Source organism: Hypanus sabinus, chromosome 21 (assembly GCF_030144855.1).
Source record: "Hypanus sabinus isolate sHypSab1 chromosome 21, sHypSab1.hap1, whole genome shotgun sequence".
Taxonomy (NCBI): domain Eukaryota; kingdom Metazoa; phylum Chordata; class Chondrichthyes; order Myliobatiformes; family Dasyatidae; genus Hypanus; species Hypanus sabinus.
The window spans coordinates 58,329,946-58,356,481 of NC_082726.1; the positions used below are offsets into that span (position 1 = coordinate 58,329,946).

The 26,536-nt window shown below is 40.7% G+C and overlaps 1 protein-coding gene across 2 annotated transcripts in view; it reads right to left on the reverse strand.

Annotated features, from left to right (window-relative positions):
• scaper (S-phase cyclin A-associated protein in the ER) overlaps nt 1–26,536 on the reverse strand; it is a 325,667-nt gene that overhangs the window by 44,707 nt on the left and 254,424 nt on the right. For both annotated transcript variants that reach the window (XM_059946644.1, XM_059946645.1), the window contains 2 exons: nt 11,098–11,330; nt 223–378 (listed from right to left, as the gene is read on the reverse strand). In XM_059946644.1, coding sequence (XP_059802627.1) covers nt 223–378; nt 11,098–11,330 — 389 coding nt within the window. The remainder of the gene's footprint in view (nt 1–222; nt 379–11,097; nt 11,331–26,536) is intronic.

Genomic DNA, 26,536 nt, shown 5'->3' on the forward strand with positions numbered 1-26,536 from the left:
AAGACAGATCTCTACCCCACCACCCAATAGTACCACGCCATGGAAAAGTAATGCAGGAACCTAGATTTCTTGCATTTAGCAGCAATTTTAAGCTAGGTCAAGAAATGAAAAGTTAAAAATACATTGACAAGGAATTATTTTCAAAGAATTTACAGCTTTGAAGTGTTCACATGGTGCACTGTAGTTGAGTCAGACGCAGAAATGCATTGCTTAAACACTTACCGATTAACAATATTGAAGCAAAGACGACACATATTGTGCAGCAGGGCTGTAGTGTTTTGGAGAAAGGAAGCAATTTTAGGTTGTTCATCGACAGGTCCTTGTATGGAGAGGAAACAGCCGTATAGCTTATCAGCAAGTCCAGTGTACACCACATAGCTAAGAATGATAAGAAAATCTACATTAGCACAAACACAATAGATTCTGCAGGTGCTTTAAGTCTACAGTAATACACACAAAATGCTGGAGAAACTTAGCAGGTCAGGCAGCATCTATGGGGAAGGAATAAATAGCCAACATCTCATGTCAGAAGTTCTGATTTATTGCTCCCCATAGATGTTGCCTGATCTGCTGAATTACTGCAGAATTTTCTGTGGGCTAATCTATATTAGCATATAGAGTTAACTAACATACAAAAACCTCAAGTCTGTCTAGCATCTTTCAATCTAAATTCCCTAACTATCCTTAAATGGACAGTACCAATATAATACTGGGAGGGTGCAATTAACAGCAAGACAGGTTTATAAAGGAATACTTGGAGTAGCGTGGTCCCCTCATTACAGAAAGGATGTGAAAGCTTTAGAAAGGGTGCAGAGGTGATTTTCCAGGATGCTGCTTGGTTGGACATCATGGCTTTTGAGGATAGGCTGAGTGAGCTACGGTTTTTTTCTTTGGAGCAAAAGAGGAAGAGAGGTGACTTGATAGAAGTGTATAAAATACTAAGAGGTATACAGTGGACAGCAATTACTTTTTACAGTGAGGAAATTGCTAATTCAAGAGAGCATAATTTTATGATCACACGAGTGAATCTGCAGATGCTGGAGATAAATAAAAACACAAAATGCTGGCAAAACTCAGCAGGCCAGACAGCATCTATGGGAGGAAGTAGTGACGACGTTTCGGGCTGAAACCCTTCATCAGGAGTGAAGTAACATGGGATGGTCGAGGGGGGAGGGATAAGGTAGAGAGCTAGGAAATGATAGGCTGGAGGGAAATGGGCTAGGGGGAAGGTGGAGAATTATGGGAAATAAAAGAGAAAGAAAGGTAGGGCTGGGGGGAGATAATAGTGAGGGGGGAAAAAGAGAGAGGAAGAGAACCAGACTAAAATAATAGATAGAGATGGGGGTAAGGGGAGACAGGGGTATCAACAGAGGTCTGTGAATTGGATGTTCATGCTGGCAAGTAGGAGGCTACCTAGGCGGGAGATAAGGTATTGATCCACTGACCTGTGTGTGGACTCATCTTGACGGTAGAGGAGGCCATGGACAGACATGTCAGAGTGGGAGTGGTCTGTGGAATTGAAGTGTGTGGCCACAGGGAGATCCCACCACTGCTGGAGGACTGAGCGCCAGTGTTCGGCGAAACAGTCTCCCAGTCTGCGGCGGGTCTCCTCAATGTATAAATGGCCACATCGGGAGCACCTGATACAGTATATCAACCCAGTTGACTCGCAGGTGAAGTGGTGCCTCACCTGAAAGTACTGTCTGGGGCCTGGGATGGTGGTGAGGGAAGAAGTGAAGGGGCAGGTGTAGCAAAGAGATATCCCTATCTCTTTCTCTCAATTCCTCCGCCGCATCTGCTCTCAGGATGAGGCCTTTCATTCTAGGTCAAAGGAGATGTCTTCCTTTCTTAAAGAAAGGGGCTTCCCTTCGTCCACTATCAACTCTGCCCTCCATCGTGTCTCCCGTATTTCATGCATCTCTGCCCTCACCCCATCCCCCCGCCAGCCCACCAGGGATAGAGTCCCCCTGGTCCTCACCCTATCACCCTATCACCCTACCAGCCTACAGATCCAAAGTATAATCCTCTGCAACTTCCACCACCTCCTATGTGATCTCAATACCAGCCACATCTTCCCCTCCACCCCACTCTCGGCTTTCCGCAGGGATTGCTCCCTACGCGACTCCCTTGTCCATTCATCCCCCCCATCCCTCCCCACTGACCTCCCGCTGTGCACTCATCCCTGCAAACAGAAGAAGTGCTACAACTGCCCCCACACTTCTTCCCTCACCACCATCCCAGGCCCCAGACAGTCCTTTCAGGTGAGGCACCACTTCACCTGCGAGTCAACTGGGGTGATATACTGAATCCGGTGCTCCCGATGTGGCCATTTATACGCTGGGGAGACCCGCTGCAGACTGGGAGACCGTTTCACCGAACACTGGCGCTCAGTCCTCTAGCAGTGGTGGGATCTCCCTGTGGCCACACACTTCAATTCCACAGACCACTCCCACTCCGACATGTCTGTCCATGGCCTCCTCTACTGCCAAGATGAGGCCACACGCAGGTCGATGGAGCAATACCTTATCTCCTGCCTAGGTAGCCTCCTACCTGCCGGCATGAACATCCAACTCACAGACCTCCGTTTATACCCCTGCCCCCCCCCTTACTCCCATCCCTATCTATTATTTTAGTCTGGTTCTCTTTCTCTCTCTTTTTCCCCCCTCACTATTATCTCCCCCCCAGCCCTACCTTTCTTTCCCTTTTATTTTCCATAATTCTTCACCTTCCCCTAGCCCATTTCCCTCCGGCCTATCACTTCCTAGCTCTCTACTTTATCCCTCCCTACACTTCTTATCCCCCTTTGACCATCCCATGTTACTTCACTCCTGATGAAGGGTTTTAGCCCGAAACTTCGTCACTACCTCCTCCCATAGATGCTGTCTGGCCTGCTGAGTTCTGCCGCATTTTGTGTTTTTATAATTTTATGATGATTGGATGAAAGTGGAGGAAAAATGTCAGATGTAGTTTTTTTTTTAAAAAACAGAGTGATGGGTGCATGGAATGCACTGCCATGGGCAGCGGAGGCAGATATGTTAGGGATATTTAAAAGTCTCTTAGATAGGCATATGGATGATAGAAAAATGGTGGGTTATGTAGGAGGGACTGGTTAGATTTATCTTGGAGTAGGGTAAAAGGTTGGCACAACATCATGAGCTGAAGGGCCTGCACTCTGATGTAATGTTCTATGTTGAATGAGTTTTCTATTGTAAATATGGAACAGGATTTATCACGTAAATATGAAATTAAGGACAGAATGCTGCAGTAAAACATTAACTTAGCTTTGCATTTGGTCTTTCCCATAGAGTAGAAATGCTCCGAGAGAAGTGGCCTTGACAATGTCTCTGGTCAAACATGTTCACATACGGTAAATATGCCGATTTATTAGGGAGAAAATTGGTACTCAGGAAGAAACTATTTTAATGTCTTGTAAAAAAAAGGAGGCTGCTCTCATTAAATTGTAATGTGATGCTCCAAAGGAAAACAATACCGGCCTTCCCCTGAATCCATGGAAATATAAGACATGCAAGACAAGAATCTGAGAATGTAGCTTGCCTTAGTCTAGCAAATTGAATTTAAAGAACCAACATAAACCAGCCAACTCCTGGTCAGAAAATCAAGCTACTATACACATTCCAGCTAATGACAATAAATTGGAGAAAATTGTGCGTATTGCCCTTGACACCATAATCTTACCTCAAGAGAAAGTAATGGCATGACAAACATTTAAAAACATTTATAGGTAAACTCTAGGTATTTGGACTAGACAGAGAAAAAAAAACGTTCAAAATAAGAGATAAATCTGAATTAATGAAAGATCTGATGTCAATACCCTGGTTTAATCCCATCCCAAACTCAATGTCACAAGACTACAGTGAATTCTTTGTGCAGCCTGCTGTGCCTTTTATCCCTCTTCTCATTTTACACTGTCTTCACCTTTCACGAGTAGAAATTGGATCCATTAACAGCCATTTATCAGGGAAAAAAATTGAGAATAAAAGCAATAGTACCCAACATAGAATGCACTTGCAATTTTACTTCTGGTGAAATTCACCGAGGTACAAATGTGAGTAATTCACTTCAGCACATCTGAAGCCTCCTGCTTTCAGTTGTGCCATTGCTGGCATCAATTGAAACCTCTGGGGACTATTTCTACATTGAACACTTAGATAAAATGGAGCACTTTACACAGATATAAACAATGAGCCTAAAATTCACAGTTATGGTCACCATGTCTGCCAATCTTGGTTTTAAATGCTCAGGATAAGGATGACTGTACCATTGGCACTTCCCTCACCGTTCATAGCTTCTTTACACCAATCACATCAGCACTGTATGCCGTAATCTCTGCTGCCTTGATCACTGTCTTTCTTTGGCATGGAATTGCACTTGGCAAAGGGCTTAATTGCACAACCCACATGTCAGGATGGAAGTGGTGTATATACACAGAGAATATTGGCAATTCCCCCTTTCTGCTACATTCCCCATCAAGTTTTGCAGCAGCTGTTCTGTGGCTGTCATAGTAATCAGTGCAGTAATGACAGAGCAGTTGTGAGCTTCTCAAGCAGCTCTCTATAGGAACTGCTTCAGAGTTTGTGCTACAGTCCTAATGTGCTTTTGCCAATTTCACATTATTTTTAAACGGGTGATTCAATTGGAGATGCTGCTACAACCCACACATGCACAGAACTCCAAAACAAGTCACTCAATTTCTAGATACTGTATCTTATTTCTCAGAAGGGATAACACTTTTGGTTTATACAGAGCTTTTAATGCAGGTAATGCCCAAGTGTAATAAAAAGATAATGAACATGATGCAGCTATGTCACATATATAGCAAGAGTCACACAGCACTACAACACAGCAAGAGGCCTTATGGCTGATTTAGTCTATGCCAAGCTATTATTCTGCTTAGTCCCACTGACCTATACCTGAACCTTGGCCCTCCATACCTTTCTCATCCATGCACATCCAAACTTCTTTCAAATATTGAAATTGAACCCACAACCACCACTTCCACTGGCAGCTCACATTCACACTATGCTCTGAATGAAGAAGTTTCCTCTCATGTTGCTCTTAAACATTTGACCTTTCATCCTTAACCCATGACCTCTAGTTCTAGTCTCACCCAACTTCAGCGGAAAAAGACTGCTTGCATTTACTCTACCTATACCCCTCAAAATTTCATATTCCTCTATCAATTCTTTCCTCATTTTTCTTCTCTCCAGGGAATCATGAATGGTGGAGTTGGTTGAATGAAGATGGAGGCTTTCCAATTCATAGTCTTTATCACCACTGCAGGATACCCTGCATCCATCTGAACCATCAGAGCAAACACTTGTCAAACACCAGGATTGTCAATTTTTCTATCCTTCCTGCCTCTTTCTTTCAGGCTGCCTACATTAGTGTGACAGCCTGTACATGCTCTTGCCATGGAGTGGGGCTTGAAGACAACATCTTTAGATTCAGAAGGAATTTCAGTCCAGCTTTTCACAAAAACACTGCGTGTGCCATGAGTAATGTGGTGTTGATTCCAATAAAACAGCTGGTGCTGACAATACCAATCATAGAGTACCCTTTCAGGCCAGCTAGAAATACAGCTGGGAATTTTATTTAATATGCCACGTACATAAAGTCTGGAAAGGTAATGGATCTAATCTGTTACCACTACACTGTGTTGTTTGTGAACCTGACGATGACTGAGAAAACCAACCTTTGCTTCTATAACATAACTCTACATGAACTAAACATTTGAGGAGGAGTGGAATTTTTTTAAAAAGATACAGCACAGTAACAGGTCCTTTCAGCCCAATGAACTCAAGCCACCCAATTACAGCCATGTGACCAATTAACCCAAATGTCTTTGGAACAGGGAGGAAGCCCACACGATCACGTGGAGAACGTACAAACTCCTTACAAGCAGCAGTAGAAATTGAAGCCCGGGTCACTGGTGCTGTAAAGTGTAATGCTAACTGCTTTGCCACCAAGCTGCCCCTAGAGCAAACAGAATGTTTGCATGTAATACAAATTGACAGAAAATTTCACTCTATTAGCTTATGTTTGGTTGGGGTGGAAGAGATAGGGATAACTTGTAAAACAATAGCTTTGGATTAATGAGGGTAAATAATTCAACCAGGGGTTACCCCTGCTTCCAGTGATTTCCTGCAGGACATTGTGTATTGAGAATGTTTGCTGAGGAGTGGATCTGATGCTCATCAGCTGTTGACTACCTTATTGACACTTACTGTTGTGGCTTCTGAACAGTGTCACCACATCACCAAGGTATCTCAGGGGATATATAACTTCTGGAAGGTGGAAGGAGGGCCAAAGATATATTATGTATGTATGTAAGGCCACATTCAAGTTACTTGTACAATGTGTTTTACAGATTGCTTTTATATTTATATTTATTGTATTTTTTATACACTGCATCAGAGCCAAAGTAACAAGCATTTAGTTCTCCTTTCAAATCGAGTACTGAAAAATGATAATAAACAAACTTGGATTGAATTAAAAAGCAGTTTGGTTAACAAAGATGACAAATCAATTTTGAAATTACTAGAAGAACAGTTTATCTTTTACAAAGGACATTCTTTTTCTCCCCATCCACTAGCCTGGTCACTTATTGCAAAACACTGCTCTGTAATTTGGACCTGAAAACCCCCTAGGAGGTAGCCTTTCCAGACAGGCTTGTCATTATACCTCTTCTAATTTGTCGATTTGTGACCAAGTGCATCTACATTTTCTCATTGCCCTAGAGACTTCAACAAATCACTGCTAATTGCATCTGTACCTTGTCAGTTTCTAAAGCAATTCTACGTTTTGCCCATCCCCTGTAATGCCATGTCTCAGCTTACTGTGCCTCTGGCATTAACCAAGTTCAGTCCACCTGACACCTTCACAGTACAGTCCCAATCAATCAGCAGACCTCCCACCTTTATTTTATATGTTCTTTTCACACTTATCCAATTATTGCTCACGAGTACAAACTTTTCAGAATTGTTTGTCCAGCTAACACTTTCCAGGCTATTGTTTTAACATTCTGGAAACCTGCTGGCACCCATCTTCATTAATGACAACAAGTGTTAGCAATCAATTTATTTTAAAAGGTGAAGACATGGGTAATTATAGCCCGCCTGGCCTTCTCCTGCCTTCCTGAAACTTACCTTCCCAAGTCATTGTAGGAGGAGTATAGGATTCTTCTGCTACTGGAGGGTGAGGCTGGGCTGAGCAAAGGACCCCTCAATTATTGTTGTTGTGTATCCCTCTAGAGAGCCACGGGTGGCAGCAGTGTTACTAGAGTATAGGTATGTCATAGAACAGTACTGAAAGCATTGACTATAAATGTAAAGACTGAAAAGGCATTTCACTGTTTGTTTTTGTGAATATTTTTTATCATGAATTAAACATAGTTTGATAAAAAAATAAGAATAGGTACCTTTCCTGACTACTTTTTTTTTGAAATCCCTAGCACTGGCCCAATGAGCCGAAACTACCTGGTATCATGCTGCCTCTGAAATTATACATCTGAGAATGGAATGGAACAATACTGCAGAAAACTACATTTAAACATGCTAAGGATTTACTGAAGCACCTGGGCATATTTTTAGATTTACCTACAATTGATCAGAGTTTTTGGCCAAAGTGGATGATGCAGTTATGTTCACCTCAGCTATTACAATTTTAAATGCTTGAAGTTTTTGATACATTTTATAGCTAGATTTGTGGATATGTAAACAGAGATATAAATAGTTACTAATCTGATACTTCAGAATGTTATGTATGACTTATTAACTTTGATTTTCTCTCTTCGCAAATTCATACTAACCTTCTTAATAACTGGAAAGTCCTGAACAAGGGTTTTGACTGAAAACATTGACTGTTCATTTCCATGGATGCTGCCTGACCTGCTGAGTTCCTCCAGCATTTTGTGTATGTTGCATCGGTCTTGTTTATTGCTTTAATATTCTGTTTTCGCTGTTATACCTTGTTGTATAAACTTTGCTCAAACCTTTACAGAATGATCTTGGTTGGCATCTTAAATAGTTATCTCTTCAGATTAATTTACCGCTAATAAAAATCTATTAAAACTACTGAACTAATAATTCATTGCATCCTTGTCCCCCTTTTCTTTTCTGGAAGACCCTCCGGGGCAGTTTTTTTCAACCTTTTTGCCCTGGAGGAACCCTTGAAGTAACCTTCAAGTCTCAGGGAACCCCTGCGTAAAAATTATTATATCTACAGCCCACGGTAAGTTGTAGATATAATAATCCAAAAGTAATTGTCAATGCTCTTTTGAGTTGAGAATGAATGTTCAGCCAATAATTCTTTAAAAAAAAGGTAGTTAAGCTTTGCTTACCTTTCTTGAAATTAATCTCTATCTTTCCCTTTCATAAATTTTAAAAGCCCATAAGGCAAACATAATAAAATTAGGCCAAAATGAGATGTAATTTTTCTAAAGGTAGGCTCAATAGATTTAATTTAAACAAAGATAGAGTTTGTTCACTTCCATAAGTCAGCTGGCAGCGTGCAAAGGGAAGTTGAGGGGTAATTCTGGAGGGAGAGGCTGACGTCACAGCCCAGGTTGGGCGAGTCCACTCAGTGCTTGGAAAATGCACTTCACGCTTAACAGCCTACCATCCTCCCCTCCGTGCAATACAGCACTCACCAATTATCAACAGCCTCCCCTATCTCATGTCAAAAACTGAGAATGGACTTAACCAAATAAACACTATCTTACTGTGCGCTGCCATACTGGGCTGATAGACCTCTAACAAGATTGCTAACGGGGCTACTCGATCACTGCCCACCACTATGAGTGCCAGCATTGTACCAAGTTCAGAAACTCCAGTTGAGGAACCCTGCTCTAGGGTGAAGGCTTTTCTTTCTGTTGTGTGGGAATCCGCTGACTCGTCCACAGGTGAACAACTGGCAAATTCACTGATATCCCACTATCGGAAGGCAGTTGTAGTAAATGACATTGCAGGCTGGAGAAAGTGCTGTAGCGCTGCTGCACAGATAGCCTAATCCATGTTCCTTTCAAACTTGCCTCCATGCTAAGAGCATGGTGTCAGTGAATTTATTCTTGTAAGAAAAACCGGCAATGTCAATAAAACAGTAATGTATAGTTGAATGGTTATATCCTATCTGGGATTCAGTATAGCAGAAATGTTTCAGTGGAAATGCGAGGGGAGTCCTCTATCTCTCCATCTCAAAGAGAACTTGAAAAATGTTAATGCCTGTTACCAAACCATGGTAGTAAATGTGTAAAATCCAATGATGTAAATCATTGCTGAGAGGTCTGCAATGACGTCTGAATGGGACTGAATTTGGCACTTCATATACTTTTTCAGGTCTTGGAGTTTTCAGTCATTTCCTTCCTTCAGGCTGTTTGAGTCTGCTTCAGTCATTTCTCACCTTACTATAGAATCAGATGCTTACTCTGAATGAACTCTGACCTCTACCTTCCTGAATGCCCCTGGCTACGGCTGCCATCCATTACTTCAGACTACCTGCATTGAAGACTCTAAACAATATTGAGCAAAGATCACAATGGAGTCTCAAAAGGAATCCAACTTCTTCTTTTGTCCAAAAATTTCCTCTTAGCTGGAAAAACTTACACATCTCAGATAAAAAATACAAATAAAGATATCCATTTATAAAGCATCTATTTAAAACTCAGAATTAAACAAGATTATCACTCTCAAGACCAAGATTATTCATTGAGTCTATTTCTGCTGTACAGACTGAGGCAATATTGTTCACTTATAACTATCAATACCACTTTATAAAACATACCACGTATTATAAAACTGGAGAAGCATTGCAAAATTTTAGTTCAATAAACTCCAGTATACTTTTGAGGTTTACATTGAAGCTGCCTGGAATTGGACTAATGGGGTCTATTTGTCAGAGTGGAAAATGGACTCCATATCAGACAATGGAAAAATAAAAGACTGGGAAAAGAAACAAAAGTATCCAGTAAGTAGTGAGAGTCTGAAATATACTGTCAGCAAGACGAGGGGGCTGATTCAGCTGTAGAATTCAAGTGATCTGGGTAAGAATCTGAAATGCAAGAATGTGAAAGGCTAGAAATAATGGGACTAGGGGAGGGGTCCACAAGTTTTTTTATCCCATGAACCCCTACCATTAACCGAGGACCCCAGGTTAGAAACACATGGACTAGGGTCTAAAATAGGGCTGGGACAGGCAACCCATGCCACTGTCTTTTATGCAACACAATTTTGACTTGAGAGAATTCACAAATTTTAGCTACAGAATAAAATCTGATCCCACAGAATTAATGTGGAAATAACAGCACATAAATTAAACATAACATTTATTTATTCAATGTGCTGCATGTTTAGATTTATGAAGGAACATTACAACATGGCATGTTTTACTGGGAACACAACTCTCCCCCACCCCCCCCATCATAATGTGGAGAGTCTTCAGAACCATCAGGCTGAGTGACTCCCTTCATTGTTTTAATCATTTTGTGATTCACTAATTTTGCAATTTGACACTAGGACCAAGTGGCCCTAGTGGAAATGTCGGTCAATTTACATAAAGTACATCATATTCATCTTTATTTCAGAAACTGGCAGATGAATTATTGATAGACTATTTGACCAAGCAATGCAAAATAAGAAAACAATGTTTGGCTCCATCCGCTGATATATCCAAATGGACATTTCCAAGAGGCATTATATACAGGAAGAGGGATTAGAAATCCTGACCAAAATTGTACATTTACCCACTGGACTGACAGTGCAGCCAACAGAGACAAAGCATCCAAAGCTGTGTAGCTGTTGGTAAAATCTGAAATAAGAAGGGCAGGGGCAGGAAATGTTGACTATTCTAAACAAATTCTATACTTAATCAGTGGAAGACCATAGGGTAGGTTCAGAATAAATATCACAAGGGTCACAAACGTCACAAAAGCATCCTGCAGAGTAAAAATGACTGAAGGACAAACCTCATGGTAAAATCATACACTGAAAGCAGAAGGAATGGAACTACAATCTTAATGAAACATGATTAATTAGACAAGAATGCTGTATAATGTTCCTACTTCACCCCAGCCTTTGCACTCACCTGATGAGATCCTGTATCCTGCTGTGATAGAGTTCACTTTGAGAAAGATTATTTTTTGCATCTTGCCCTGATTTTTTTGGTGTTCCTGGGTGACTGTTGATTTCAGGCTGATGATTGGCCAAGCAACCAAGCACTGTAGCACAAGTCTGTAGCAGTCCTGTAGTCAGGCCTTCAAACACTTGCTTGTTCACGCTTTTTCCAAAGATGGCTTCATCTTCACCAGGAACAAAGAGCTATAAATAAACACATTACAGTGGAATACTTTGCTTAAAATGCAGTTAAGTCTACCAACTATCAAGCCATCTTCAAGTTCTTTAAATGCAAAATGTATTTCACCTTTTAGTGGATTTTTGACGCCATTTCACAGCGCACTTTTACTTAGGAGTGGGATTCTGTGGCACATTGGGTTTAATTGTACTCTGTAAATACACATTAGAGCCGTTCCTTGCCTGCACTAGCTTTGCCACAGTTCCTTAGGTTCTAGCTGGCCAACAGTCTGGTTCGACTGATTGATAATCAGGAGAGAGATTAAATTTTGTTTAGGTGGGGATTCCAGAAATGAGCCTTAGGCAGGTCAGAACATGGCTACTATGATGGAATGAAAAAATTGATGATGCACAAGTGTAGAAAAAGAAGAATGAGATTATGGGAGGGATTTGAAAATGAAATATTTGAAACTTGCATTGCTACTAAGGCAATACAAAAGTAAGCATACTTTTAGAATATATAAAATTATATTATGTGAAGGTGATTCTGTTTCCCTTGCACGCTGATACACCCTCTGCTCTGATCCATTTATGTTGTGAAGCAGATTTTTTGCTCACTACAGGCTTGGGAAAATATACTGCAGAAAGATAGTTTCTGCATTTCCAAAGATTGCTTTAAGCACAATAGAGAGAGGGAAGGGGGAGAGAGAGAGGAATGGGGAGAGAGAGGGGGAATGGAAGAGAGAGAGGGGGAAATGGGAGAGAGAGTGAGAGAGGGCAATGGGAGAGAGGGGGAACGGGATAGAGAGGGGGGAATAGGGAATAGAGAGGGCAATAGGAGAGAGAGAGAGCAATGGGAGTGGGAGGGTGTGTGGTGGGGAGGGTGGAAGGGAGGGAGTGGAAGGGAACAACAGAGGGACTAACTACTAAAAGCAGCAGGATCAACAGAGCTTGTCACACAATCCATTCCTATTCTGGTGTCTGGCTACCGGGGCTAGCTTAAGGTGGCAATTAAGTAATAAAGCCCAAATGCTGAGGTTAGCTTTACACTAGAAACAACATATCGTGTCAGTTTGATTTTGTGTTGGCACTCTCACCTCTGTGTCAGAGGTCATAGGTTCAAGCCCTATTCCAGAAACTTGAGTGCACAATCCAATCTGATAATTCAGTGAAGTATTCAGGAAGTGTTGTATTGTCAGAACTGCTATCTTTTAGTGGGGACGTTAATCAAGATTCTGACTGCATGGTTCCACTGAATGTGTATATCAGGCTGCTATTTGACAAGATATAGGAAATTTGCTCTGCCTTTGACTGAAGCAACATCATAAATCCAGATTCATTAATCTCTTCATAGTGATGTCTGTGGGGTCTTCTCTGCTTTAACACGTTAACGTGTCTTCCTGTAAATAAATTATAATATTTAAAACCTGGCAGTGAAACTCCTTTGTGGTATTAAATATGAAAAGTTTCTGCAAAACTGCAAGCTTTGCCACCTGTCTCCTGAACACTCATTTTCCCATTTCAGTACACAAAATTGATTTTCCATCTGCATGTTCAGAGGAACCTGCTACAAAACATAACTGGGACAGCATATAGGGCATAACAGTATAAGCATTTGCCTATGAAAAAAAAAACGTTGCATTGACCCCATCCCTCCTTATCTCCAAGTCTTCTATTTCTGAGACCTACACATTACATTTTATCTTTATTCCACCAATGGCAGATGTGCTTTTAACACCAAACATTACAGTCCCTTCAGCCTACAATGCCATGCCAACTTTTTAACCTACTCTAACCCTTCCCTCCAACATAGTCCTACATTTTACTATTATCCATATGCTATTTTATCTGGACTTCCAGAATTCCCACCCTAAATCACCCTTAATCAAGTTCCTGAAAATTTTGGCCAGCATTTTTAATGCAAGTTAACAGCAAATTTTATTTGATTACAGTATCACTCTACGAAGCACTCTGGAATATTCTAAAATGTTTAAACAATACGAGGTGCTATTGTCATTTTACACAGTCATTGCCATTCTCAATCTGAACTATTGCAACTGTGTATTTCCAACAAGTTTCCTGGACTACTGGTTCTACTGCCAGAACATTCTGTTCCACAAATGCTGTCCATGCTAGATATCAAATTAAAACATGGAAGGGCTACACATGGAAATCCTTCCCCTGTTATGCTCCCAAAAAGCAGCACCGTGCATGTAAATATCAGGTTTTCAAAATGTGATGACTACTCACAATTCCCTAATGAACTGGCAGGCATATATATGTGCTGGGACTTCCAGCAATAAGGTTTATGATTTCCCCTTCTAGTCTATCTTTTTCCACTCTGCCAGAGTCCAATTTTGATACATCTAGAAAATTTTCACATACTGAGAGCCATGCACATAAAATGCTGGGTGAACTCAGGTAGTAAGGGAGCATCTATGGAGGGAAATGAATAGCCGACATTTCAGGCCAAGGCCCTTCATCAAACTGGCGAAAGTTCTTAGTCTGAAACATTAACTGTTCATTTCCCACTGTAGATGCTGCTGACTCGCTGAGTTCCTCCAGCATTTTGTGCACATTACTCAAAATTTCCAGTGTCCGCAGAATCTCTTGTGTGTACTATAAGTATACTAAATTACTACTGAAGTGTATATGAAAGACAAGCAGGAATAACTGATTTTTTCTTTTCAGCATGCACATCTATTTAAATAGATCATTTCGGATTTTCTACTTAATCTTCATGTTCCCATGCTACCCTCTTGATTTCATATACCAGTAGTCTCAAGGTAGAAAATTCTACATTTACGAGCATTTGAGTGAAGAAATGAATCATTTCAAACCTAATTACCTCCTCCTATTTTCCTTCTAGCACGAGAATGGTATTAATATTGAAATTCACCCATGCAGCTTAATGTAAGTGCAATAAAAATGACAGGCAGTTAGTTGTCCTTTTTCTCTAATGCCTTGCATGGAGTTGGTTCTTCAATGTTTCCATTTTGTTGGCTTATTCTTCATTTATGTTCCATTACAGCTACTCTGTTTAGTAACTACATTCATTCTCCAATTGAATGCATCTTTTCTCTTGCTTTTTCACTTTAAATGAAATCATTTTAATTCTTCCTTCCCCTCTTTTGTCCTTCAACAGCTCATCTCACTTTTCTTTCAAACACCAACATTTGTTACCTACTTTGAATGTTTAATCCTTACATGGTCTTGTTTTGATACTTCTCAATTTCCTAGCATTTTTACTCTCATTTGTGAGTTCCCTTGGCACTCCCTACATCAGACAGCTTGTCAACATATGCAGGACACAGAAGGAAATGTTAATTCCATTAATTTGTGAAAACCACAGGAAACTAGATGATGAAAGTACATTGTCTGTGAAATGCCCACCCTTACTGCAAGATTGTCAACGGGATTAAAACTTGGTTAGGTTATTTTTTAAACCCAATCTCAAAAAAAAAAATCCTGATGCTAAATCATCACTTGTTTTAAACTTAATCCTTCATTGACAGAGTTAATTTGTAATTTGTTCCAATTAATTCTGTAATGTATTGCACTTAGGGACAAATCTACAAATTATGCTATATACATGCTAATCTTTCTTGAAAATAATTATTTATCTGCTACCTTGTTGCAATTTTTCATTCTCCTATCTACAGATATTTTCTACTTAAATTCTCTAATATTCTTCAGCTTGCTATTTGATAACGCACTGTGAAGTGCTTTGGGTTTTTTTTAGGTTAATACAGATCTTAAGATCTTGATCCTACCTGGGTGGAGTCCAGTGATTTGCTTAAAACACAAAGATATTCAATAAATATCTTCTCTTAAATTTGGTTTTCATTGATTAGTACAAAAGATTAAGGAATGTATCTGAAATGGTGGTTGTTTGGTTTTGTTAAATTCAAACACCAAAGGATTCTCAGCCACAAGGATCTTGTTTACCAAACATGCACAAGCAGAAGTTTCAGCCACTACCATTTCTTGAGATCATGGACAAAATGTTTGAGCTGCATTCACAATTCTTGTTTTGGAGGAAGCGAAATGTTTGAAATCTGCATTAGTATCCTGCTATAAGTCTAGCATGAAAGTTAGATCTTCCTTCATCAATCCAGCACAGATTCTTCTAGGAGTATCTGAGACAGCTATCTATGTTCCCCATAATATTTCTTCTTAAATATGGGTATTACCATTAAGGTATTACCAAGAATTATTTCTAAGCCCCTCTGAATGTGCAATAAACATAATTTATAAAAAATCAGTCTGGTATTGCCTAGTGTTTTTCAAACATGTGGCTCATTGGATTCACAATTGTGAATCAGATCAAATTACAAATGTAAACCTTTTAACAATCTGTTACCATGGCAATATAACCAATGGATAGCATAATGTATCTTCCACCATTCTCTAGATCGGCATGCAAGATTTTACACTTAAGATGGCTGATACTTTCTTTCAGACACCTTTTCTCATAATTTTTACTCATTCGTCGTTTATGACCTTAACAAGATTGAGACTTGTCTCCTTCATACACAATAAGAAGTATCTGTTTCAAAAGCATACAGATCCTTTATGCTTGAGATGATAAGCCAGCTGCAAGCCTTCCTTTAACATTTTATGATCTGTGCTTCACTTAATGGTTTTACTCCTTAGCTGAAAGGGGGTTGAGGAATAAAAGGTAGCTTAAAAGTCTGCAGTAAAGAGTAGGATGAAGTACTTGAAATATTAAGTACTTATCCCCTATGTACATAAAAGTGCAAGGCAAAAAGAGAAATATTACAAAAAATGCCAGGATTCTAAACTATGCAGAACAAATCAGTGATTCAAAGATACACAAAGTGAGGAACTCAATGACTAGTATATGTGAAATAAAAACATGGTTTTCACACTTCTATTAGCCAACATATCAACTGATTGCTCTTACAAAGATAATATATGGGATGTATTACACTTCACAATGAGATACACATTCAAAGTTTCAGGAACAGCTTCTTCCCCTCTGCCATCAGATTTCTGAATGGACAATGAACCCATGAACATTACCTTAGTATCTTTTCCCTTCTTTTTGCACTACTTATTTAATTGTCCTTTTTCCATATATACTACTTATTGTAATTTATAGTTTTTATTATGTTTTGCAATATATTGCTGCCGCAAAACAAATTAGATGATATAAGCCAGTAATATTAAACCTGATTCTGATTCTAAATCCTCACTGAAGTATCACTTGCACCGAAAATCCTTGCCCAGTGACTTGACATCACACTGCTCTCCAATGTCTTCAGAGCTCAAAATACATTAAATCTCTTATTAATTCGCAACCAGGGTAGTCCCCATCTTTATTCTCTGCCTGAGGTCCAGAAACAAGCAGAACCAGCATGATTTTGCCCTGATGGTGTGGATTTGAAAAAGAAGTCCTGAGTTTTGCTGGGATCATCCAAGAATCTTTATCAGCCCTGGATCAAGCAGGATTACAACCACAGACTCCCTTCCTTTATGATTAACATAATTTTATTGCAATGCTCCACTGTATACACTCTTCCAATGCCAAAATGTTAGTTTGTAATTTTTTTTTGTATAGATAATGTTCATGCAACTGCTGAGGCTGTTGCTCTTTACCTCTACCCCTCACCTTTCACCATTTTGTCATATACTCTACAATTTCTTCTACACTTTCATTTCGCAAATAAACAACTTCCATCAGTTTCCATGATTTCTTGCACTTATTCCAGTGAGTGACCAGAAGTTTTGTGAAAGAATACCTCCCGTTTCCTCCTTTTCCTCATTCCTTTACCTGGTTCACTTAAAGCACTTGGTTGTGCACTTCAATCAGGGATTTATTTTTGTCTAGTTTTATTTCTTTGTTTGTGATACATTTCCAAATTGTGTATTAAAATGCAAGCTGTAACTTTGCACCACACGAAACTGAGCTGGGTCCTCTGCAGAAATTGAAAAAAGTCCTTTCATGGTAATTACACATTTTGAATATTTCTGCAAGTCTATGTACAATACAGACCTTCATTTGGTAAATTGAGACAGCTGCAAATTTGGCAAGCAAGGGCCTTAATCCAAAGGATAGTTTTGAATAAGATTATATTCTTCATGATTGCAAGCTGTCCGCAGCATATATTGGCAAATGTATCAAAAAAGGAAGAGGTAACAGGAAAATAAATTATGCATATATGTAAGAAGAACGGTTTGCTCTCTACTTCCTGGACAAGTACTGTATCAGTAAGCTTTCATAACAGTTTTCTTTCAATAGCAGGCTGACACGAGAATTAATAGCATCACTGCTTAACTGGGACCAAAATCTCTTTCATTCTTAAGTAATAGCAGAGTTAAATGTCAACAAATGTTAAATTGAAATAGTTGTTCCATAGAACAAAAAAACAGAATTAATTTTGCTTCCAACCTTTGAAACTGAAATAATGAACCTATGGAGTTTTGAACATATTATGTCTCAGTCTATTTCTATCATATTTTTCTTACAGGTTAACTGAGAAATTGGAGTCATACTAAAGTAAAAACACTATATAACAAACTTATTACAATTCAAAACATACAAGACAAATCTATTAACGTAACACAATATAATACATTTCCCTTATTTATAAATATCACTATGTGTCAAATACCCATGATATAGGTAAAAAACTAGAATGGCAATAGATGTCCTGAAATTCTAATTTCTTAATCATCTAAAGGGAAATAACATACAGATGAAAACATGATCAAAATTATTTTCTCTTCAACTTTTGCAATTTTTCATAATGAATTGGTTTCTAGGAAAACTGCTTATTGGATATGATACTCTGACTGCTTGTGTATGTAACACACAGCATGATATTATGGAAAATTGCTTAGCCTCAGTTTCACCCAAATAGGTTTCTTTAAAATGAGTGATAACATATCAGCTCCTTTCATGTTTATTGTAATACAATCTAATGTAATACAATATCAAATGTAATACAAAAAGAGTTTAGGGAGTTAGGTGCAAAGTTGAAGGACAGGACCTCCAGAGTTGCAATCTCAGGATTGCTCCTGGTGCCAATGGGTTGGTTTACACCTGAACTGGAAGGTGACTAACATCCTTGTGAGTAGGTTAGCTAGTGCTGGTCCGGGGGCGGGGGGGGGGGGGGGTTAAACTAGATTTGTAGGGGGAGGGGTACCAGAGTGTTAGAGCAGATGATGAGGTGGAGGAGGATAAAGGTCATGCGAGGACTGCCTGTGTGGACAGAAATCAAAGGTTTGTATGTGATAGAAATGTTCTCAGGTGCCAAACTGAAGAGACTGGGGAAGTGGCGTCTGGCTCTCAAATAGAGAAAGATAAGAGGCAACGTGTGAGGGAGGATAGGTAAGTGATGGAGAAGGGACACGCTCAGACCGAAGGTTTGAGATGTATCTATTTTAAAGCAAGGAGTGTTGTGAACAAAGCGGATGAGCTTAGAGTGTGAATCAGTACTTGGAGATATGATGTGGTGGCCATTACAGAGACTTGAATGGCTCAGGGGCAGAAACATAGCAAATAGGTGCAGGAGTAGGCCCTTCTGCCCTTCGATCCTGCACCGCCATTCAGTATGATCATGGCTGATCATCCAACTCAGAACCCTGATCCCTTTATCCACAAGAGCCATATCTAACTTCCTCTTAAATATAGCCAATGAACCGGCCTCAACTGTTTCCTGTGGCAGAGAATTCCACAGATTCACCACTCTCTATGTGAAGAGGTTCTTCCTCACCTCGGTCCTAAAAGGCTTCCCCTTTATCCTTAAACTGTGACCCCTCGTTCTGGACTTCCCCAACATCGGAAACAATCTTCCTGCATCTAGCCTGTCCAATCCCTTTAGAATTTTATACGTTTCAATAAGATCCCCCCTCAATCTTCTAAATTCCAGTGAGTATAAGCCTAGTTGATCCAGTCTTTCTTCATATGAAAGTCCTGCCATCCCAGGAATCAATCTGGTGAACCTTCTTTGTACTCCCTCTATGACATGAATGTCTCTCCTCAGATTAGGGGACCAAAACTGCACACAATATTCTAGGTGTGGTCTCACCAAGGCCTTGTACAACTGCAGTAGAACCTCCCTGCTCCTCTAATCAAATCTTTTGCCATGAATGTCAACATACCATTTGCCTTTTTCACCGCCTGCTGTACCTGCATGCCCACCTTCAATGACTGGTGTACAATGACACCCAGGTCTCGTTGCATCTCCCCTTTTCTTAATCGGTCACCGTTCAGATAATAATGTTTTCCTGTTCTTGCAACCAAAGTGGATAATCTCACATTTATCCACATTAAATTGCATCTGCCATGAATTTGCCCACTCACCTAACCTATCCAAGTCACCCTGCATCCTCTTAGCATCCTCCTTACAGCTAACACCGCCGCCCAGCTTCGTGCCATCCGCAGACTTGGAGATGCTGCATTTAATTCCCTCATCTAAATCATTAATATATATTGTAAACAACTGGGGTCCCAGCACTGAGCCTTGCGGTACCCCACTAGTCACTGCCTGCCATTCTGAAAAGGTCTCGTTTACTCCCACTCTTTGCTTCCTGTCTGCCAACCAATTCTTTATCCATATCAATACCATACCCCCAATACTGTGTGCTTTAAGTTTGCACACTAATCTCCTGTTTGGGACCTTGTCAGAAGCCTTTTGAAAATCTAAATATACCACATCCACTGGCTCTCCCTTATCCATTCTACTAGTTACATCTTCAAAAAATTCTATAAGATTCGTCAGACATGATTTTCCTTTCACAAATCCATGCTGACTTTGTCCGATGATTTCACCTCTTTCCAAATGTGCTGTTATCACATCTTTGATAACCGACTCTAGTATTTTCCCCACCACCGATGTCAGACGAACCGGTTTATAATTCCCCGGTTTCTCTCTCCCTCCTTTTTTAAAAAGTGGGGTTACATTAGCCACCCTCCAATCCTCAGGATCTAATCCAGAATCTACGGAGTTTTGAAAAATTATCACTAATCCATCCACTATTTCTTGGGCTACTTCCTTAAGCACTCTGGGATGCAGATCATCTGGCCATGGGGATTTATCTGCCTTTAATCCCTTCAATTTACCTAACACCACTTCCCTACTAACATGTATTTCCCTCAGTTCCTCCATCTCAGACCCTCGTCCCCTACTATTTCCGGAAGATTATTTATGTCCTCCTTAGTGAAGACAGAACCAAAGTAGTTATTCAATTGGTCTGCCATGTCTTTGTTCCCTATGATCAATTTACCGACAGGAATGGTTACTTCAAGTGCCCGGATTTAGATGTTTCAGAAAGGACAGGGAGGAAGGCAAAAGAGGTGGGGGCGTGGCACTGTCGATCAGAGATAGTGTCACGTCTGCAGAAAAGGTGAACGACATGAGGGATTGTCTATGGAGTCTCTGAGGGTGGAGATTAGTAACAGGAAGGGGTCAATAACTTTACCGGGTGTTTTTCACAGGCTGCCCAATAGTAACAGAGATACTGGGGAGCAGATGGGGAAACAGATCCTAGGAAGGTGTAATAATAACACAGTTGTTGTGATGGGAGATTTTAATTTCCCAAATATAAATTGGCATCTCCTTAGAGCAAGGGGTTTAGATAGGGTGGAGTTTGTTAGGTGTGTTCAGGAAGGCTTCATGACACAATATGTAGATAAGCCTACAAGAGGAGAGGCTGTACTTGATTTGGTATTGGGAAATAAACCTGGTCAGGGGTCCGATCTCACAGCGGAAGAGCATTTTGGAGATAATTCATAATTCTATCTCCTTTACCATAGCATTGGCGAGAGCTAGGAAGAAACAAGTTAGAAAAGTGTTTAATTGGAGTAAGGGGAATTAAGAGGCTATCAGGCAAGAAATTGGAAGCTTAAATTGGAAACAGATGTTAGACAATAGACAATAGGTGCAGGAGTAGGTCCTTCGGCCCTTCGAGCCAGCACCGCCATTCTCTGTGATCATGGCTGATCATCCATGATCAGTACCCCGTTCCTGCCTTCTCCCCATATCCCTTGACTCTGCTATCTTTAAGAGCTCCATCTAACTGTTTTTTGAAAGCATCCACAGAATTGGCCTCCACTGCCTTCTGAGGCAGAGCATTCCACAGATCCACAACTCTCTGGGTGAAAAAGTTTTTCCTCAACTCCATTCTAAATGGCCAACCCCTTATTCTTAAACTGTGGCCTTTGGTTCTGAACTCCCCCAACATTGGGAACATGTTTCCTGCCTCTAGCTTGTCTAATCCCTTAATAATCTTGTATATTTCAATCAGATCCCCTCTCATCTTTCTAAATTCCAGTGTATATAAGCCCAGTCGCTCCAATCTTTCAACATATAACAGTCCCGCCATCCCGGGAATTAACCTCGTGAACCTACGCTGCATTCACTCAATAGCAAGAATGTCCTTCCTCAAATTTGGAGACCAAAACTGAACACAATACTCCAGGTATGGTCTCACCAGGGCCCTGTACAACTGCAGAAGGACCTCTTTGCTCCAATACTCAATTCCCCTTGTTATGAAGGCCAACATGCCATTAGCTTTCTTCACTGCCTGCTGTACCTGCATGCTTACTTTCTCAAGGAAAAGTACGGAAGAAATGTGGCAAATGTTCAGGGAATATTTGTGTGAAGTTCTGCATAGGTTTGTTCCAATGAGACAGGGAAGTTATGGTAGGGTACAGGAACCATGGTGTACAAAGGCTGTAATAAATCTGGTCAGGAAGAAAAGAAAAGCTTACAAAAGGTTCAGAGAGCTAGGTAATGTTAGACATCTAGAAGATTGTAAGGCTAACAGGAAGGAGCTTAAGGAGGGAATTAGGAGAGCCAGAATGGGCCATGAGAAGGCCTTGGCTGGCAGGATTAAGGAAAACCCCAAGGCATTCTACAAGTATGTAAAGAGCAGGAGGATAAGATGTGAAAGAATAGGACCTATCAAATGTGACAGTGGGCAAGTATGTATGGAACCGGAGGAAATAGCAGAGATACTTAATGAATACTTTACTTCAGTATTCACTATGATAAGAGCTCTTGGTGATAACAGTGACGACTTGCAGCAGATTGAAAAGCTTGAGCACGTAGATATTAAGAAAGAGGATGTGCTGGAGCTTTTGGAAAGTATCAAGTTGGATAAGTTGACGGGCCCAGATGAGGTGTACCCCAGGCTACTGCGGGAGGCGAGGGAGGAGATTGCTGAGCCTCTGGCGATGATCTTTGCATCATCAATATGGACGGGAAAGGTTCCAGAGGATTGGAGGGTTGTGAATATTGTTCCTTTATTCAAGAAAGGGAGTAGAGATAGACCAGGAAATTATAGACCAGCGAGTCTTACCTCAGTGGTTGGTAAGTTGATTGAGAAGATCCTGAGAAGCAGGATTTATGAACATTTGGAGAGGTATAATATGATTAGGAACAGTCAGCACAGCTTTGTTAAGGGCAGGTCGTGCCTTACTAGCCTGATTGAAGTTTTTGAGGATGTGACTAAACATATTGAAGAAAGAGCAGTAGATGTAGTGTATATGGATTTCAGCAAGGCATTTGATAAGGACCCCATGCAAGGCTTATTGAGAAAGTAAAGAGGCATGGGATCCAAGGGGAAATTGCTTTGTGGATTGAGAACTGGCTTGCCCACAGAAGGCAAAGAGTGGTTGTAGACTGGTCATATTCTGCCGGCTGGTCACCAGTGGAGTGCCTCAGGGATCTGTTCTGGGATCCTTACTCTTTGTGATTTTTATAAATGACCTGGATGAAGAAGTGGAGGGATAGGTTAGTAAGTTTGCTGATGACACTAAGGTCAGAGGTGTTGTGGATAGTGTGGAGAGCTGTCAAAGGTTACAGTGGGTCATCAATAGGATGGAAAACTGGGCTGATAATTGGCAGATGGAGTTCAACCCAGATAAGTGTGAAGTGGGTCATTTTGGTAAGTCAAATACGATGGCAGAATATAGTATTAATGGTAAGACTCTTGGCAATGTGAAAGATCAGAGGGATCTTGGAGTCCGAGTCCATAGGACGCTCAAAGCAGCTGCGCAGGTTGTCTCAGTGGTTAAGAAGGTGTATGGTATATTGGCCTTCATCAATCGTGGAATTGAATTTAGGAGCCAAGAGGTAATGTTGCATTATATAGGACCCTGGTCAGATCCCATTTGGAGTACTGTGCTCAGTTTTGGTCGCCTCACTACAGGAAGGATATGGAAGCCATAGAAAGGGTGCAGAGGAGATTTACAAGGATGTTGCCTGGATTGGGGAGCATGTCTTATAAGGATAGGTTGAGTGAACTCAGCCTTTTCTCCTTGGAGCAATGGAAGATGAGAGGTGACCTGATAGAGGTGCAAAAGATGTTGAGGGGCGTTGATTGTGTGGATAGTCAGAGGCTTTTTCCCAGGGTTGAAATGGTTGCCACAAGAGGACACAGGTTTAAGGTGCTGGGGAGTAGGTACAGAGGAGATATCAGGGGTAAGTTTTTTACTCAGAGAGTGGTGAATGCGTGGAATGGGCTGCCGACAAAGGTGGTGAAGGCGGATATGATAGAGTCTTTTAAGACTTTTGGATAGGTACATGGAGCTTAGAAAAATAGAAGGCTATAGGTAAGCCCAGTAATTTCTAGGGTAGGGACATGTTTGGCACAACCTTGTGGGCCAAAGGGCCAGCATTGTGCTGTAGGTTTTCTATGTTTCTACAATCAACATGTTCTACAATTGTTTCATTGTGAATTTCCAGCATGCTGGAGTGCTTTAGTACAGAACCAAACCTGCTGAATCAGTGGTCAGATTGTTCCAGGTTGAACCAGGCTAGTTTCAACATCAGTCAGAAGCCAGTGATAAGTGTTGCTTATTTATAACCACAGCCCAACTCAAAATGTAATTGGGAAAAATATTGTTCTTCTGCAACCAAGATCTGTTGACACATAGTAAATTGGTCAATAACAGACTTCAAAGCTGTTTGCTCAACTCAGAAGTGTTTGCTAAGTTATAAACTATGCACTTCAGAAAGTGAATTATATAACATCACAGATATAAATTTTCATTGGATCACTCCACATGTATTCAAAAATTTAGTACGAATAAATGAGGGTCAAATGTTTATATATTCTGGAAGCGAATTGTTTATGTATCATTGTAATCATAAAACCACAATGTAATTTCAAGAATCATTTTGATTCTATTCATCACTTGAATATTTCCCTAGAGATGAAAGATTATGATCAAAGATCAGCTTTAATTGTCACATGTACAGTGAAATGCATCATTTCCATTGAGGATTGTGCAGAAGGCAGCTCACAAGTGTCATCATGCTTTTGATGCCAACTTACCATGGCCATAACTTACTAACCCTAGCCTGTAATGCTGTAAAGCTAATATGTAGAATATCTATAATTTGAGAGTCATCATAAGGGAAATATTAATTAGTACTGAATAGAGATGCAATTTAAAAAATAAGCTCAGGAACACAAGAAACTAGGAATAAGCCACCCACCTGATCTCTCAAACTTGCCCCATCATTCAATGTGTTCAAGGCTGATCAAATCATCTCTTCTTTGCCAGATCCCCATTGTTCTCAATTTCTCAATCTTCCAAAAAAAAACACCCCCTAAACAACATCTAATAATCTAGCCTCAACAGCTCTCTGGGATAGAGAATTCCAAAGATATGTTATTCTCTGCAAGAAGAAACATCTTTGTACTTCATTTTAAAATGAACAGTCCCTTATTTCAAAGACATGTCCTTAATTTGAGACTATGCCATTAATGAAAACATCTTCATATCTAGTCTGTCATTTCAGGAACTTGCTTCAAAAAGACTACTCCTCATTCTTCTAAACTCCAAAGAATATAAACCCAAACTGTTTTAGCCTCTCTTAACAGGAAAATTCTCTGATCCCAGGGATTAATCTGATGAATCTTCTTTGAACTGTCTCCACTATAGCTGTATCCTTTCTTAGGTAGGAGAACTAAATTTGCACATGACACTCAATACCTTATACAAATTGTAAGAAAACTTTCATCTAAACCCTAGCTTGTCTGCCTTATTTTCTACAATATGTTGCATTAGCCTGCTAATCTTTTGTGATTCATGGCCAGTAGTATGCACACGCACGTGTGTGTGTGTGGCCTCTGTCAGTAGTGGTCGACCATGGGTACTGCGCCTCTGGTGGTCACTGGTTTGGCGAGCGGCGTCAACTGTGGCTACTGAGGCCGATCCTAGAACAGCAGGCTCTGCCACAGTTGCTGCATGTGTAGGGCATTGTGGGATTATTGCCCGCTGTCCGCTCCTCAAACTGACTCAGGATCACTCTTTCGCCTTGCTCTAGGTGTTGCTAAAGAGTACCTCGCCATTTATTGCTGTCATCTGCTGTATCCTCCCAGCACTCTGTGTTGATTTTTAAGGCTTTCATGTCGCGCTTGCAGAGGTCCTTGAAGCGAAGCTGGGGTCTACCAATGTTCCTCTTGCCTGTTGCTAGTTCTCCGTAGAGGCTGTCCTTTGGCAGTCTACCAACCTTCATATGATGGACGTGGCCCAGCCGGCACAGACTGCATTACCTTAAAAGCATGAACATTGTGGGAAGTCCAGCGCAGGTGAGGACCTCAGAGTTTGAGACTTTGTCTCTCCAGGTGATGCCGAGGATGTGGCAAAGGCTGCGCAGGTGAAAACTAGTGAGTTTACTCTCTTGCTTGGAGTACAGAGTCCAAGTCTTGCTACCATACAGGAAGATGCTGATAACACATGCATTGTACACAGCAGTCTTGGTCTTTGTAGTAAGTTTCGGATTCTCCCAGACCCGTGAGGACAGTCAAGCAAGGATCAACGCCTATTGATTTCAGCATTGAGGGAGAGAGTGTCGCTAATGGTCGACCCCAAGTATGTGGACCACTTCTAGATCGTAATTATCAATGGTAAGCCTGAAGTCCTTGCATGCTTTAGAGAAGCGACCCATGAGAGTTTGTAGCTGCTGTTTGGTGTGCAAGGTTATCGCAGTGTCATCAGCAAAGAGCATGTCACGTATTAAGATCTTTCACACCTCTGTTCTTGCTCTCAGGTGCGCAGGGTTGAACAGCCACCTATCAGACCAGGTGTGCATGTAGCTGCTTTCTGTTGACATCCCAAAAGCGTGCTTCAATAGCAGAGAGAAGAAGATGCTGAATAATGTCGGGGCCAACACGCATCCTTGTTTGACTCCGCTACGAATAGCGAAGGGTTCTGATGAGCTGCCATCGTACTGAACAGTAGCCCTCAT